General features: G+C 37.9%; 1 protein-coding gene across 1 annotated transcript; it reads right to left on the bottom strand.

Annotated features, from left to right (window-relative positions):
- Nucleotides 1-3,593: 3,593 nt before the first annotated feature.
- On the bottom strand, nucleotides 3,594-14,955 carry tgfb1b (transforming growth factor, beta 1b). Its single transcript, XM_066645480.1, has 7 exons — nucleotides 13,455-14,955; nucleotides 9,165-9,425; nucleotides 8,930-9,004; nucleotides 8,252-8,402; nucleotides 7,740-7,890; nucleotides 6,071-6,181; nucleotides 3,594-5,773 (listed from the first exon to the last, which is right to left on the bottom strand). Exons 1-7 carry the CDS (start codon nucleotides 13,795-13,797, stop codon nucleotides 5,726-5,728), a joined length of 1,140 nt encoding a protein of 379 aa, XP_066501577.1. The 5' UTR covers nucleotides 13,798-14,955; the 3' UTR covers nucleotides 3,594-5,725.
- Nucleotides 14,956-15,033: the final 78 nt, after the last annotated feature.

The following is a 15,033-nucleotide window of genomic DNA, read 5'->3' as shown; positions in this document are numbered from 1 at the left end:
CCTCCATGACTTGCAGGAATTCAGATGTTATGTAACTCCTGACTGAGCTCACAGAGCAGTCTATAAAAGCAAAAGAGAAACAGCAAGTGGTTTCCTTGGCAGTGTGAACTTGGTACTTGCAGTCTTTTCCCTGCAGTAAATCTAACAGTTAAAGAGCTGTATCTTTTGGCAGCATGTCTAAAACGTAGCAGTGGTTACTGGCGCAAACAAGGGCATAGGGTTTGCAATTGTAAAAGGCCTGTTTGAGGCTGGTTTTGATGGAGATGTTGTTCTCACTGCGCGGAATGAGCAGCTTGGGAGAGAAGCAGTTGAAAAGGTCAAATCTGCTAGACATCAAGCTGTTTTTCAACCAGCTTCAACCAGTTTTTGAAGGTAAATAATGAAGGTGCTAATTTTTCACACATTGTACAAAGACATCAGATACATTCAGTTTCAATGAGATTCAAAATAGTTAGACTGTCACTATAGAGATATTCACAACAGAGATGACTCAAACCGTCACTTCATTTATTTACAGTCCACAGTGACTAGTGCAACTGCAGATGGCTTCTGAGTTTATAATATAAAATACAGATAATGGTAGACGTTCCCTACCCTACAATGCCTTGTGTTGTTTACTGATATGAATGGGTTAACAGCACACAGACCAAAACCTTACTGCACCAGGGAACTTTGTTTTATCCAGTTTAACTCGGTGTAATACATTTCTGTAAAGTAGACTTTAAACACATTCATTCACACTCAGAATGAAATTGTTTACTAATGATGTAGTTGAATTTTTCTTATGAGAGGAAAAAAGAGGAAACTCATATGGTCATATTTTTATTGTATATTATTTTATTGGCCATATTACAATACAAGTGGGATGATTAAACCAGTTTTTTACATTGACAAGTTTGTCAGTTTTACCTAAATTTTGGCGAGAGGACCTCTGTACATCTGCTTTCCGGTTTTATTGATGCATGTATGTTTTGGTAAATCACAGATTGGTATGACTGCCTTGTCGTTGGTACGCGCTCATTTTCTCACCAAGACCCAAGCAAATGGTGGAATCCTCCTTAATGCTTGTAGTCCAGGCTGAGTCAGAACTGACATGGCTGGGCCCAACGTGGCAAAGAGTCCCGAGGAAGGAGCCAAAATTCCTGTTTACTTGGCTCTGCTGCCAGAGGAAGCCAAAGAGCCACACGGACGTTATGTATCAGATAAGACAGTAGTAGAATGGTAGCTCTACGCTCTACTCAGCTGCTTTAACTGTGGATGGAAACTCACCATGACGCTGCAGTTTTCAGCAACATCACCATGACTTTGCATTTACCTTTATACTCAATACAATCAAATCAAATCAAATTTATTTGTATAGCGCTTTTTACAACTGATGTTGTCACAAAGCAGCTTCACAGAATTCCAGTAAGACCAAGATTTGACATGAAATATAAAACAAAAATGTAAAAAAAAAAAAAAACAGGTGAGCAAGCCAGGGGCGACAGTGGCAAGGAAAAACTCCCTCACCTGAGGAAGAAACCTTGGGAGGAACCAAGGCTCACAAGGGGTGACCTGTCCTCCTCTGGTCAATCTACTGGTGATAATAGTTAATAGTCCGTGAGAACTTCAGAATACAATCAATGGTGCTCTCTGCTGTTGATGACTCCAATTTTCTGTTTAGTTAAAAGATTTTCTAATAAGTAGATCTATGAGGATCAACTAAGTAATACATGCGGACAGATTCACATGCACTTTTTTGTATGTTGGATTTAGATTATGAACAAATCTTGTATCTAATAAATCTTGTATCATTAAACGTCATTTTTATTTTGATAATTTACTATTATAATATACCAGCATTGGAACTTTTAAAGTAATACTTTTTTTTCAAATTTTGAAATATGCGGACCAACATACTGGACACGTAAAATCATTGATCAATTCTGCATCATCATAAATGTTATTTATGATGAATGTAAACATGTAGTTTAAAAGTTTTCCCTGTGGAGTAGACGTTATTGCAGCAAATATTGATCAGCCACTAATTACCAGACATCCAAAGTCTCCGGGAAGCTCCCTGATGGCCACAAGTCAGATAAAATCTCCCGGAATCTAGAACGAGCGGACAAGAGCACACAAACGCGCACGCAGGCGACAAAGGACAGAAAGGTCGTACTTATGGCATGCATTTAGGGCCAAAATCGTTAAAAAATGTGACGTGGCCAGACGCAAAGTAAGCACCTGTTGATGTATTGAGAGTTTTTTTTTTTTTTTTTTTTTTTTTACAGACGGCATGTTTTTGCGTCTGCAGAGGGTTATATTGTACGCAGAAGTCTTGACCTTTTCACTAAAGTTGCAACATTCTGCCAGTAGATGGCGACTTTTCACTTATTTTCACATTGAATAAAGTTGCAACGTGAACGTGAATGTTTTATTAACCTGCTGTTTTATTTCTTAAAGTGTCTACATACTGATTTAGCTTTAGTTTTGTTTTAAATTTTAAACTGTATTTTATTTTTTATTAAAATTATTGCTTATTCAAAGTAATAACCTAATGGTATTTAATACTATAAATGTATATTTACATCATACTACATTTATCATAATAAAATCTAAAGTAAACAGACTATCCTACAGATTATTAAATGTAATGCTAATAAATCTGTAAACACTCTAAAAATGATCCAGATTGGTAATTGTTATTTCGGTCAATGACAAGCAGCCATAATAATTTAGATGTTTTCTTACTGTACCATAGCCAAAATAAGCGTAAATATCTGGTTCTCACACTGCCTTGGCCATGTGTGTATTACAGTGCCTGTATGCACATAATCTTCCACAGCTACAGCAGCAATTATTGTTTCTTTTGCAGTATTCTTCAAATGATACAGTTATATCTGTTGACAACCTGTGAAGATTTTTTATCTGCTTTACTCTGTCATCACGTTTTTGTGCCTACCAGCGAGCTGTAAATATTGAGACCTTTGAAATGTCAGAAAGGAAATAATAATAATAATAATAATAATAATAATAATAATAATAATAATAATTATTATTATTATTATTATTATTATTATTATTATTTATTGCCATATTCAAGAACTTATTGCTTTACACACAACTGTAAAATTAGAACAGATCATGTTAAATCTAACAACACTCAATAACTAAATGGTCAACAACCAGCATTCTGGGCAAATTTCTTAAAATCACATAAAATGGGAGTTGAGGAAAATCGTCAATAATATTACACATCTGTGAGTGAAAAAAAAATGTGAACCGTTATCAAATAAAATGTATTTGTATAGCGCTTTTTACAACTGATGTTGTCACAATGCAGCTTCACAGAAATCCAGTAAAGGTAAAGATTTAAAAACCCAGAGGTGAGGAAACCAGGGGAAACAGTGGCAAGAAAGAATCTTGGGAGGAACCAAAGCTCATAAGGGGGACCTATATCCTCCTTTGATCAGACTACCTACAAATTATTTACAAAATGTCCCTGCATCATCACATAAGTATGCTGTTATGATCATGTGTACTGATATAATCATAGTAGTAATGCTAGACCATGAAAGCAGTGATGATGGTGGTAATATATATTTATTTCAGTGAACATTGTGAGTTTTTCTTTCTTTAACAGAAGGGTACCAACAGTTTTATCCACTTACATAAAACGTATATCCGCTTTTATGGCTCTGTACTCAGATCCACATTTGCTGGAGCAAGGCTGGAACTGGCCAACCTTGTGCAGTCCACAAATACTCTACTGCAATTAAAAAGAAAAATTTGAAGTGCCATTTTGTCAAGCAAGTAAACAGACAGCAAGTATGTGCTCTCACGTGCAAATATTGTAATGCTATGTTTGCATGTGTGTCATGCTTAGTAGGTAATATGTTGTAAGATGTATAAGTGTCTCATGAATATGGAAAGCCAAACATTTCACATTGTGAAGAGGCGTTAACGCCTCATATTTTGCCATCTGTACACATACATATTTTACGTGTCCAGGCGTTAGAATAAAGATGATCTTGGCCCCAAATGCATGCCATATGTACTTGCTGTGGTAGTCTACCTTGTGGTAAAGCGCTCCCCTCATGTGCATATTCAGGAAGCGCATGCAAATCATGGACAGACTCTTTGTGAAGAGGGGTTGTACTCGAGGTCCTATTATGTCTGTATTACCATTGTTACATTTAGATGAATAAAACAAATACATTTGGGGCAGAGGGGAAACTTGTGTAGATTTGATATTTTGCCAAAGCCAAGCTTTACGTAAAGCCCTGTTCATATTTCACCAAGTTGTTGCAGCACACAGCAAGCTCACTGTGAGCTAGGACTACAATCACAACAAAATATTTTGACAGGATATTTTGCTTCCTGAACACCTGGATAGATTGGGAATATAATACAGTCCATTTATATCTCTCTATGGGACGCTTCTCCAACAGCGAAGCAGTTCTGCATTTAGTTGTTTATATAATACATTGTGTGGATGCAATGATTTATTCATGGACTTTGTGAACCATCACAATAACATAGGTTTGGGAAAGGAGATCTGAGGATATGAGGACCCACTCATATCTGAGATCTGAGGATGTCGTAGATGAAGCATTCAAAAGGAAGAAGCTGAAGTATGCAGACTTGGTGGCTGAGGTGAGGGAACGCAGGTGGTAGGCACATGTCAGACTGGTGGAGATAGGTGTAGCCAAATCGGCCACATCCCTGCTTGTGTATTTCTGCATCAGGGGCCGGAAATTAAGGGCAGCTGTAAAGGAGTTATCAGAAACAGCTGAAAGGTCTAGTCAGTGGTTGTGGTTAAGGGGGGCACAGATAACTTGGGGAAATGCACTCTAGAGGTGCTATTGGGATTGTTGTTGATGTAGCATGTAAAGATCACATGGAACTGGTGGCACTGAGCATGCATTAACAGTGCCAGTGGGGCTAGGTACAGTCTTAGTCACCGGGGAGGTCAGTGTGAATTTACGTTTGATGGTAAAGGGTAAGGTAGGACTGTAAAGATAGCTTGGAGGGGGTTGGGTCTGGGACGTCAGACTTCAGTGTTGAGCCTTCTGGAGGTGTTGTGGGCTTAATTCAGCAAAACACCAACGAGAGGAGATGCCTACCTGATGACCCCTGTGAAGAGCTAGTGATATAGTGGCTGGTTTGGGAACTTATGAGCTGGGCTCAATAAGTAATCGTAGTTGTTAAGAATAGCCAGTTGCTGATCAGATCATAAATGGCCACAACTTTAATGGATTGGCATTGGATATTTTACATCTTATCTTGTGTATGATCATAATTAAATGGGCAAATGAAAGTCACTTACAAAATAAATAACATGTTAAATTCAGCAAATTAAAGATACATGGGTTCTACTGCTGAGCATAATATTCCATTTTGAATTGTTTTTCCTGTTGCGTATATTTTAACATATTTTCTCCTTTGGAATCAACAAAACATGCCATGTGACATTTGAATGCTGTCAATGTCAAAAGAATCAGGGATTAATCATAAAACCAGCATCCAGCAGAAAACCAAAATCCATTAATTCATGGATTCTGCATGTGACAGTATTTAAAAAAAAGAATGTACATTTTTTACACTATTATTGATAACACTGAGATTATATATATATAAATCCAGTCCAATTATATTGTCCATCCGTTAATTGTCTTATCCTGTATCCTATGGCTGCGTCTCGATTCATCTGCTTTTCCACTGCACAGAAAATCATGGGTTTCATTCAGCTACATTTGCAGGTCCTCACAATCATGTTTGATAGTTGTTCTACCTGTGGTAATACAGTTGTTTTATTAAAAAAATTACCAAAATAAAATCCATAACATTTGCATGAATGCAGAGCTTGTGAAAGGACGTGGTAAGGTGAGCACCATATAGCGTTAGGTGAAAATCCATGAAAATGTTACTAGTATCTTGTGCTCACTTAATAGAATCTGGTGTTAATCAAAGAGGATCTTTTGCTCACTAAATATATCTGGTGCCCACCACATAATATCCCACTATTTGTCTTCCCAAATGATTTGTTACTGTAGCATCATACTGCTTACTGTAATGTTAAGATACTAACCTTATGCTGCCTCCCCACATAGTACAGAATGGGTAAAGGATCCAAGACGTGGGGCACACAGCAGGGTTGGGCTGATGCTCCAGGATTGTGATGTTTATACAGTGCCAAGACCTATCACAGTCATATAAAGATAAATTTGTAATGGTGTCAAATTTAGTGATGGATACAGAGATTTACCCATGTATCCACCTATTAATGACACTCCTTTAATTACTCAGATACACCGAAGTGCTCAACGGTATTATCTGGGTAAGTGTGAGGTACAAGCTCCAATGTATTGTTTTGGCTGCAATCTTGCAGTAAATTTCACTGTAATATCCAAACTTAAGCAAGAAAGTGTATGAGAAACACTTCTATGGAAAGACAAAAAATTTATAGTAAGCCAAAAATAAACAGCTACCATCCCTAAGAATGAACTTCTCAAAATTTCTCAAGTACTGGTAAATATTATATATATATATATATATATATATATATATATATATATATATATATATATTTTTTTTTTTTTGGAATTGAGCTCATAGAAAATTGCACAACTGTATTTTGGCACAGGACCTTCCTTAGCATTCCCCAATGACCAGTAGTAAATATAGTTGCTTTATTTTCCAGCCCAGATTCAAATTTTGCTCTAGAAAAGCATTTGCACTTCATAAAACTAAGATATTTTTCTTCTTTTTTTTTCATGCTTAAATATAGCATTTCAGTGTTACTTCTGAGTGCATATACCACAGAATGGAAGCAGTTACTTTGTCCTACAAACAGAAGTTGTATATTTGGTTACAGATTGTTAAAAAGGAGAAATTAAATAAATGTTTCCGCTGTTATATCTGGAAAAGGTGCAATAAAGACAACCTGAATTATATTTTATTTTTAACCTATTTTATTTATTTATTTATTTATTTATTCTCACCAGTTTAGTCATTACACATGCATCCGTTAACTAGCTAAGATACCCCCAATCACACAGTACTATCAGGCTGGAAGGATGACACAAGCACATGCTTCCTCTGAGATTATGTGAAGCCAGCCACTGCCCGTTTTGAACTGCTGCTAACACAAAGCCACTGGATAACTCAGCACACTTGGAGGAAAAATACTTAGATCTGTTTTTGGCAGAGGCCACTGCCTGCTAGCATGTTGCTGACTGGTGGAGAGAATAGGATAGCCATCCGACCCACCTAGAGACAAAAAGGCCACTTGATCTTACTTGGATTTTACATGACCTAGACTTGTTATATATGTTGTTATAATATGTTTAGCTTGCATTTGTGGTTACCAAGCAATTCTTCAGACCTGGCCAGGGCACCAGTCCATCACAGAGCATTACATACATATACATTCACTCACACTTATGAACACTTTGAATAGCCAACCCACCTGTCATTGGGTGTTTTTTAACTATGGGAAGAAACAGGAGCACTTAAAGGAAACCCACACAGACACAGAAAGAATACACCAAACCCCTCACAGACAGTGACTCAGGTCAGGGTTTGAGCCCACAACCTCAGGACCCCTGGAGTTGTGTGACAGTGACTACCTGTAGTGACAATGTGCCTCCCACCAAGATGAAACTCTACGTTTAAACTGCACAACTACTCTAATAATGTGATATTTTATGATTAGCTTGCTAATCAAACATAAGTATTAAAAATATATTGCATGTTACCTGTGAATACTTATTTTCTGAGTTCCAGACATAGGAGCAAGAGCCAATACAGTAATTGGCATAATAACCAGAGGGTTCATGGATCCATTTCCAGCCTAAGTCCTTCCGAAAGTCTATATACAGTCTCCTCACACAACAGTTATCTGATTGCCTGGAGAAAACAGACCAACATACCATGTAAGCAATTAAGCAGGCCTTCTACAATGAAAAAAATATTTGATAAATAGCAACACAAATGGGTGAACCAAAACACTGTAAACTATATTAGATAACTACACATACCCGTGTTAACCCTTACAACAGATAATATTGTTTACTGTGTTGCTAAAATAAAAACACAAAATAGTCACAGATCACTGCTAAAAAAATATAGAATATATGTCTGTAAATTAACACATCAGTGTTTCAAATGCTAAATGTGAATTGTTTTTTAACAGGTCTTTTTTAAGAATCCAGGTATAAAGAAATATAAATATATGATTATGTTTGCAAAAAATATAAAAGGCCTCTACTCAGAGCAAACTTCTTCTGCTGCAGCTTGCCGCTTCTTCCTTGATTTGAGTTGACTGTGTCGTTCGACAGGAAGTGACATAACCAGAATGTGTGGTTTCTTTTGCATTCTGAACTGCAGCGTGGCTCTGTCTCCTCTGTCATTGGAGAGGCCTGTGAATATGAAAGCAGCACTGGTTAGTGTTGTATTGGTTTCTTGATAACATAGAGTATATTAGCTGCTAAACCCTGCACCTGAAACTATGGATAATGGAAGCCTATGCTAGCATTTCTCCTGCGGTGTTGCTATCAGTGTGTGAAGAGCAGGAGAAGAGGGTTGCATTGACAATCCAACACAATAGGCAGCACTTTGAACACATTTTATAAGTGGTCAGAAACTTGTAAATAACTCATGAAAGAATAAAGTTACGTTCCCAATAAGTCTGATGTATCACATGACCCCCTTCCCATTGAAAAAACAAAAGTTGGATCCAAAATGGCAGACTTCAAAATGGCCACCATGGTCACCACCCATCTTGAAAAGTCTTCCCCCTCCCATATACTAATGTGCCACAAACAGGAAGTTAATATCACCACCCATTCCCATTTTATTAAGGTGTATCCATATAAATGGCCCACCCTGTAGAAAAAGTCAAGAATCAAATGTTTTAAATGTAACCAAATATTGTGTATGTTCAAACCTGATATTTGGAAGCGAGGACCATTGTTGAGTTCAGCACAACCACAGGATTTCACCTGGAATGCTTGTTCCTTTTCTGTGGCAGAAAGAGAAGACATGATTTTCAGGAATCTTTCCTTTGAATGGTTTTTGCAGGACCTTTCTTATTTACTCTTGGAGGTTGTGATATGGAATTGGAAAAGAAACTGAACATCAGATACTCAGGGACCGTCTTGCTATGACAGTTCGGAACTCACCAGGTTTTTGTAGCCATTCTTTCAGACTTTTTGTTACATCAATGGACAGCCACGTTCCCTTTGACTCGCTGGTGATGGAATGTGACTGTATATAGCGAGCCTTGTCTCCAGTGCCTTGGTAGAGCTCTAACCTCTGCTCTTTGTCCTCAGATGGTGTTTCTTTGATAAAAAGACGGAGCTCAGCTTGGGAGACTATGCGCTCAAGGCCCAAAACATCCCTCATTGCTGTGATGTTGAATGCCATCACTGTGCCATTTGTACCTGAAAGAGAGCAAAGCCAATATGTTCCTTGTATCTAATAACATATTGCTCAAAATTAGCTTGTTAAGGTCTCAGCAGGTGTAATGGTGATTCTTCTAAAATTAGCACCTCACATAGAAAAGACAAGGTATTTCAGGCCCAGATGAAAATTGTATTAATTATTCACAGCATCAAAACTGTGGGGGTTCTCAGTCTTGGATGAAAAATTGTAGACTCAAGAGAAGGAGACATCTGAGATTACTGGAGTGTTTAATTTGGGGTGGCTACTGGGTAGAAGGATAGCCTCTTTTGTCTTTCCATCCTCTTTTGTCTTTTCCATCTATTATATACACATTTGATTCTGACAGAACAAAATTTTTGAATAGCTTACCTTCCTGTCTATTACATCACCATGGCCATCATGCACATGAGGTAGGTAGATGATGTTTGAAGGTGAAGTGTTTTGCTCCTCTCTCTGCATGACTTGTCAAGTTGTGCTCATTTGTTTTTAGAGGAGTGGTTTAGGAACAAGCACTGAATGTAATGGGTGGGACTTATACGGTTGAATTGTTTTTTTTTTTTACACTAACTGTTTACAACGAAATTACTTTAAAGCTCTAGAGTAGTGTTCAACCCAAAGCCTTTCTGTCCCATCAGTCTTTCACTGCTCAGGAGGTCTCACAAACCATGTGCTCTATTGCAGAGTTGACCATTTTCATGTTCCATTTGATTCCAAGTATTTAGTGCAATGTCTAAAACATTACCACTGACTCCCAGACCTCTGTTATTACTGCTGCTTGACTAAGGAAAACTTCCATCAGTCAAGCTCTCATGCCTATTTCTACACGATAAAGCGGACAATAAGCCTTAATAGACCCTCAGTAGATTAAAAAAAGGGGGACAAGATGCTAGCAAACTATATAAACAAAAATGCTTGGTTTATAAAGGACAGCCCAGAGTCTGTGAGTCTTATGGATATATTTTACACATTATACACAAATCCCACTGCCTTAGCATATTAACATTACCGTGTACATCAATGAAAGTACAGTTCATTCAGATTTGTGTACAACGCTTTGAGTACAGCATAGTTGAGTTCAGTAAATTAAAGTCATATTAGGTCATTGTGGGTTCTCATTTGTTGTGAGACTTGCTTCCTCTTAGTTTAACTGTGCTTAATTGGTCCTGTTTTTAAAAACATATATTATACAAATTAAAGGAACAATAAAAAGGAACAAAGTGGGAAAATCATCTGCATTAGAAAACAAGGGAGTGGAGAGTCAACTCTGCTGTAAAAATAATTCATTTTTGGTTTGTTGTATTTAATTACATGGTCTGGTTTACACTGCGTCATTCACTGGTGTGTGTGTGTGTGTGTGTGTGTGTGTGTGAGAGAGAAAGATGCCATGCAAAGAGACAAAAGAAATACAAAAGAGGGAGTATGAGACTGTAGACTACACAGAAATAGTTTTAATTATTAAAGGGCCCTTATCAAGGAAAACAGTATGTCTGCACTTATAGGATGTAAACAATATTATGTCCATTTGGCCCACATGCTAATTATGCTGCAAAATTTGTATTCTGAATTTGTTGTATTTGTGATGTCATAAAACAAACAACACAATCACATATACCCACCTACACTTTTTAATTACTCACATTAAAGTTATAAGTGCGTCGTTTGCCTTTTTGAATGAGGAAACAATACCTGGCAGGCAGTTACAACTGAGATCACATATGGTACAGTAACAGAAAAAATGCCTTTTAGATTCCATTGGATTCAGAGGTTGGGAAATGGCCTAGGAAAAACAAACGATAGCTGTTCTTGATGTATAAAACCACACAAATATCATATAATTAAATTAAGGGAAAGTGTAGGTTAGGGGTCCTTAAAAGTATTTTCTGTGCTTAATTGATAAAAAAAAAAGAGATTAAATATTTGGCCTAAACTTTCATGAAATACTAAGCCACAAGACTTAGACTTGTCTGATCACTGTTTATTTCATAAAAAGAGGGTTGGAAAATGGTCAAGTAAAAACCAAGTGTGGCTGTTTTTTACTCATTCTCAGAGCTGTTGGATTGAGCATGGTTAGAAATAGGCCAGAGGTGATGGGTGAGGTTTACGGTCTGGGAGAGTGCCCGCTGCTCACCGTCTCTGCCAGTCTGAGCCAGAATTATCCCTGTATCTGAAAGTAATTACATATTGGCCAGTCCTCTGAGAAAATGATCCAGATCGTACCACACTGCCCCACCGCAGAGTAACACACTAATCCTCCCCTCTTCAAATCTTCAAACAGGAGGCTTTCCGTGACTACCGTACTGCAGAGTCTTTATGTGAGGGCCCAAACTTTGAGAGGCTCACTGCAGAGACACGTAATGATAGGAGAGGCAAAACAGAACTTGAAAGTGGAGGAAATTATAAGAGTAGGTGGAGAAAAGCATGCAGGCAAACTCACAAACTGAAAAGTGAATATCTGACACTGCTGGTGGTTTTCCCCCAAACACGCCATACCGAGACTAACAGTTTAAATTACAGACATCCTGAAGCAACCCTCTGCAAAAAGCCCTGAGTTTAGCATCTAAATTAACCTGTATTATGAAATGGGCACCAGGCCTTTCACGGTTTTACACCTCAGTATCAGGGCAGTGGAGGTAGCACTGATAAACACTGCTTAATGCAGCTGGAATGGAGTTGTTCTGATTGTAAGTTTTAGAAAGGAAAACACATGCAGACACCTAAATGGACACTCCATGTCTAAACATATGTAGAAACACCTTACAGTTAGTGAATACATCTACTGTACGGTGCTCACGTTGTGGACACATAGATTTAATTGACCTCAGTCTCTGCAATCACCACAGAAAAAATGGCAAATGTAACAGGGACAATAGAGGTCAAAACAAGGCTAAGAGTGATATAAAGCCACTATCATTGAGCTGTATAGTGCATGAGAAATTGAGAGGCTTTGGTAACAAGATATAATCATCTGTAATCAGTATGTGACCTAATTAATATACATTTGGCTCAGTGCCATCAAGTCCTCACATCATTGTTCCAACATCTAGTCTAAAGCCTTCCCAGAATAGTAGAAGCTGATACTGCACCTAAGGGGGGATAAAATGTCTATTATTTAATTTCAGAAATGAGCTGGTGCCTCCAAACAGTTGGATATAAAGTATATCCTATTTATACATATTAAAATTTTAAAGAGTACATCAGCTTAATGAAAACACAGAAAAAAATCCATCCTTACACTTGGGAACTGAGTTCCTTGTGAGTAAAAATGTTTTCAAAAAGAGGAAGTCGGTGACTAGTGTAGAGGTCCCTGGTAATGCTATTTATATACAACACAGCTTAGTGCTTACAGAAGGAAGTTTCATTTCTTCACTGTTATGCTTCTCTTTATGATGTCTATAAACTTCCTAGTATGGCTGGAAAAGATAGTAGCAGGGTGATAGACATGGGTTCACAGAAAGAGGGGTTGAGTTACCCAAAGGATGCTTAATACCGGATCTGAGTCACTCATCAGCACAGTCTATGTACATTTCCTTCCTGTTTGTGGTCTGCTAACTAGCATACAACCTTGGGGGAAAATTTACAACAAACGATTCTGTCATTTATGACAATTATTACATTACATGCTTCCATTTGTCAAAATTGAGACCAAGTCTTTTATTATTTATGAAAAATTATTTATTCTTCTTGTAGGGATCCTCCAGTCATTAATATTTGATTTTTGAATTGTCTGGCCAAAAGTGCTGAAAGTAGTAAAATTTTATTAAAAAAGTTTCTGCCTTACAATGTTCTAATAGATATTTTACAAACATACCATGTATATTTTAGGCCAAAATTAATCTGCAAACGACCAAGAAACCCAGCATCTCTGAACTTTTTGAAAAATACCTGTTAATAATGAGAAGCATCTTTGGTTTTATTGTTCAAATGGCATTCCTTCTTCTGATCGTAGACATCTACACATGCCATAAAATTTTTAATTTATGCATATATGTGTTCATATTAGAAATGCCATGCCAATGAGGCATACTCACTCTGGGTCATATTGAACTTGTGAACCTCTTTGGCATAGTACGTTTCCTCTTCTGAGTCCAAAGAAGCCAAGCTTTCATTGTTCTGCGATAGCTCCTCAGTCAGCTCCACCGTACTGTTGTAGACAGATAGCACATCTGGCGGCACCTCTTCTTCCTCTGATTTTTTGTCCACCTCTGGCTCCTTGGACATTCGCAGTTTGCTCAGAATTTGCCCTCGGATGGCCTCGATACGCTTTCTCTTCACCAGCTCCAAATTCAAAGTTTTGCAAGTTGACAAAGCACCACTATAGGTTACACACTCCAAAAGACACAGTAGTGCCACCAATATACCCTGTGCCTTCATTGTCCACTGTCTTACAAATGTGTTGTATTATGGCCCTGAAGAAAGCGTTAGGCAAGAACTGGAGCGCTGTGCTATAGGCATAAAGAATCCGCAAATTTAACACTGCTTCCACTTCTTTATCCTAACAAAAAAATTCCATTGGCCAGTGGCGTCTTTGCTTGGTTTCCAATCTCCAGGGTCAGAATCAGAGTCACTACACCACTGAGAAATTGCTGCCCATATCTGTCTTGCTGGCAGGCTGCCTTGCTGGATCTGACAAGCACATAAACTCAGAAATGTCTCAAGGAAATGTCTCAGTGTGCAACACAATAAGCTAGACACAACCTCCTAACAAACCTCAGTGACACCATAGGTTATTTGCCGTACTATATGGCATATTCACAAGCCGTCCCCTATGAGTCAAAAATTCAAATGCATAATTCTACATGATTGGATGTCATTTTTGTGTGCTCCTTTGTGCTTCCGCAAACCTTCATTAGCTCTAAACTTAAGGAGTCAAAGAGGAAAAGGAAGCAGGATAGCTTAACAAAGTGGCACAATACTTCCAACACTGCAAAGCAATTTCCCCATCAGAGCTTTCCCACTGTGCATAACAGTTTTAATAAGGGGGTCTAGCCAGCCACACAGATTGCTGGACACAACAGCAGAGTGCAACGCATACTTGCACTCACATCAAACCAACATAGTTTCCAGCTCTACTAGATGAGCTTGAAATGAAATGCAAAACCAGACAATTGAAAATTCTTATCTATAATAGTGTTTAGTGAGTTCATGAGCTAAAAGCACACAGAGAAATACAACACATGCTGCACAAAAGTTACCATGTAACATTTTCACCAAAGCTTTTCAATCAAGTTAGATCAAATTAAACTTATCTGTTAACCCGGCTTCCAAAATTTATATAAGGCAGATGTATCTCCCCATGAGGAGTATCCTAATTTCAAGCTGAGTACAGTAGACTCCCAAGAAAGCGGAGGGTTTCCACAGTGAAATAGTGGAGACACCCAAACATTATGCTGGCTGCAGATACACCAAGAACCTTCTCGCCTTCTCTCCCTCCCCTCCTCTTTCTTTTTCTTATCACTCATTGGTTCAAAGACTAAAAGGAACTCTGATATAAACAGGAAGGCACAACAATACATCACAAAGTGCTACAACAAATCATCTAAAACTGTTACTTTGGTGCTCAAGCAGACAAATCCTTTTCTATAATCATTAAAAAATGCATACCTGCTC

This window comes from Hoplias malabaricus, chromosome 15 (assembly GCF_029633855.1).
Source record: "Hoplias malabaricus isolate fHopMal1 chromosome 15, fHopMal1.hap1, whole genome shotgun sequence".
Classification (NCBI taxonomy): domain Eukaryota; kingdom Metazoa; phylum Chordata; class Actinopteri; order Characiformes; family Erythrinidae; genus Hoplias; species Hoplias malabaricus.
The sequence above is the reverse complement of the archived record's forward strand: the minus strand, read 5'-3'. Positions and strand labels throughout refer to the sequence as shown.

Bases quoted from the DNA above. Each gene is read 5' to 3' on its own strand.
- tgfb1b (XM_066645480.1), bottom strand. From the start codon at position 13,797: ATGAAGGCACAGGGTATATTGGTGGCACTACTGTGTCTTTTGGAGTGT. The intron at 9,005-9,164 runs GTGAGTTCCGAA...TTTCTGCCACAG, and splicing joins AGAATGGCTACAAAAACCTG to AAAAGGAACAAGCATTCCAG. The intron at 5,774-6,070 runs GTTAGTATCTTA...GTATTACCACAG, and splicing joins ATGTGGGGAGGCAGCATAAG to GTAGAACAACTATCAAACAT.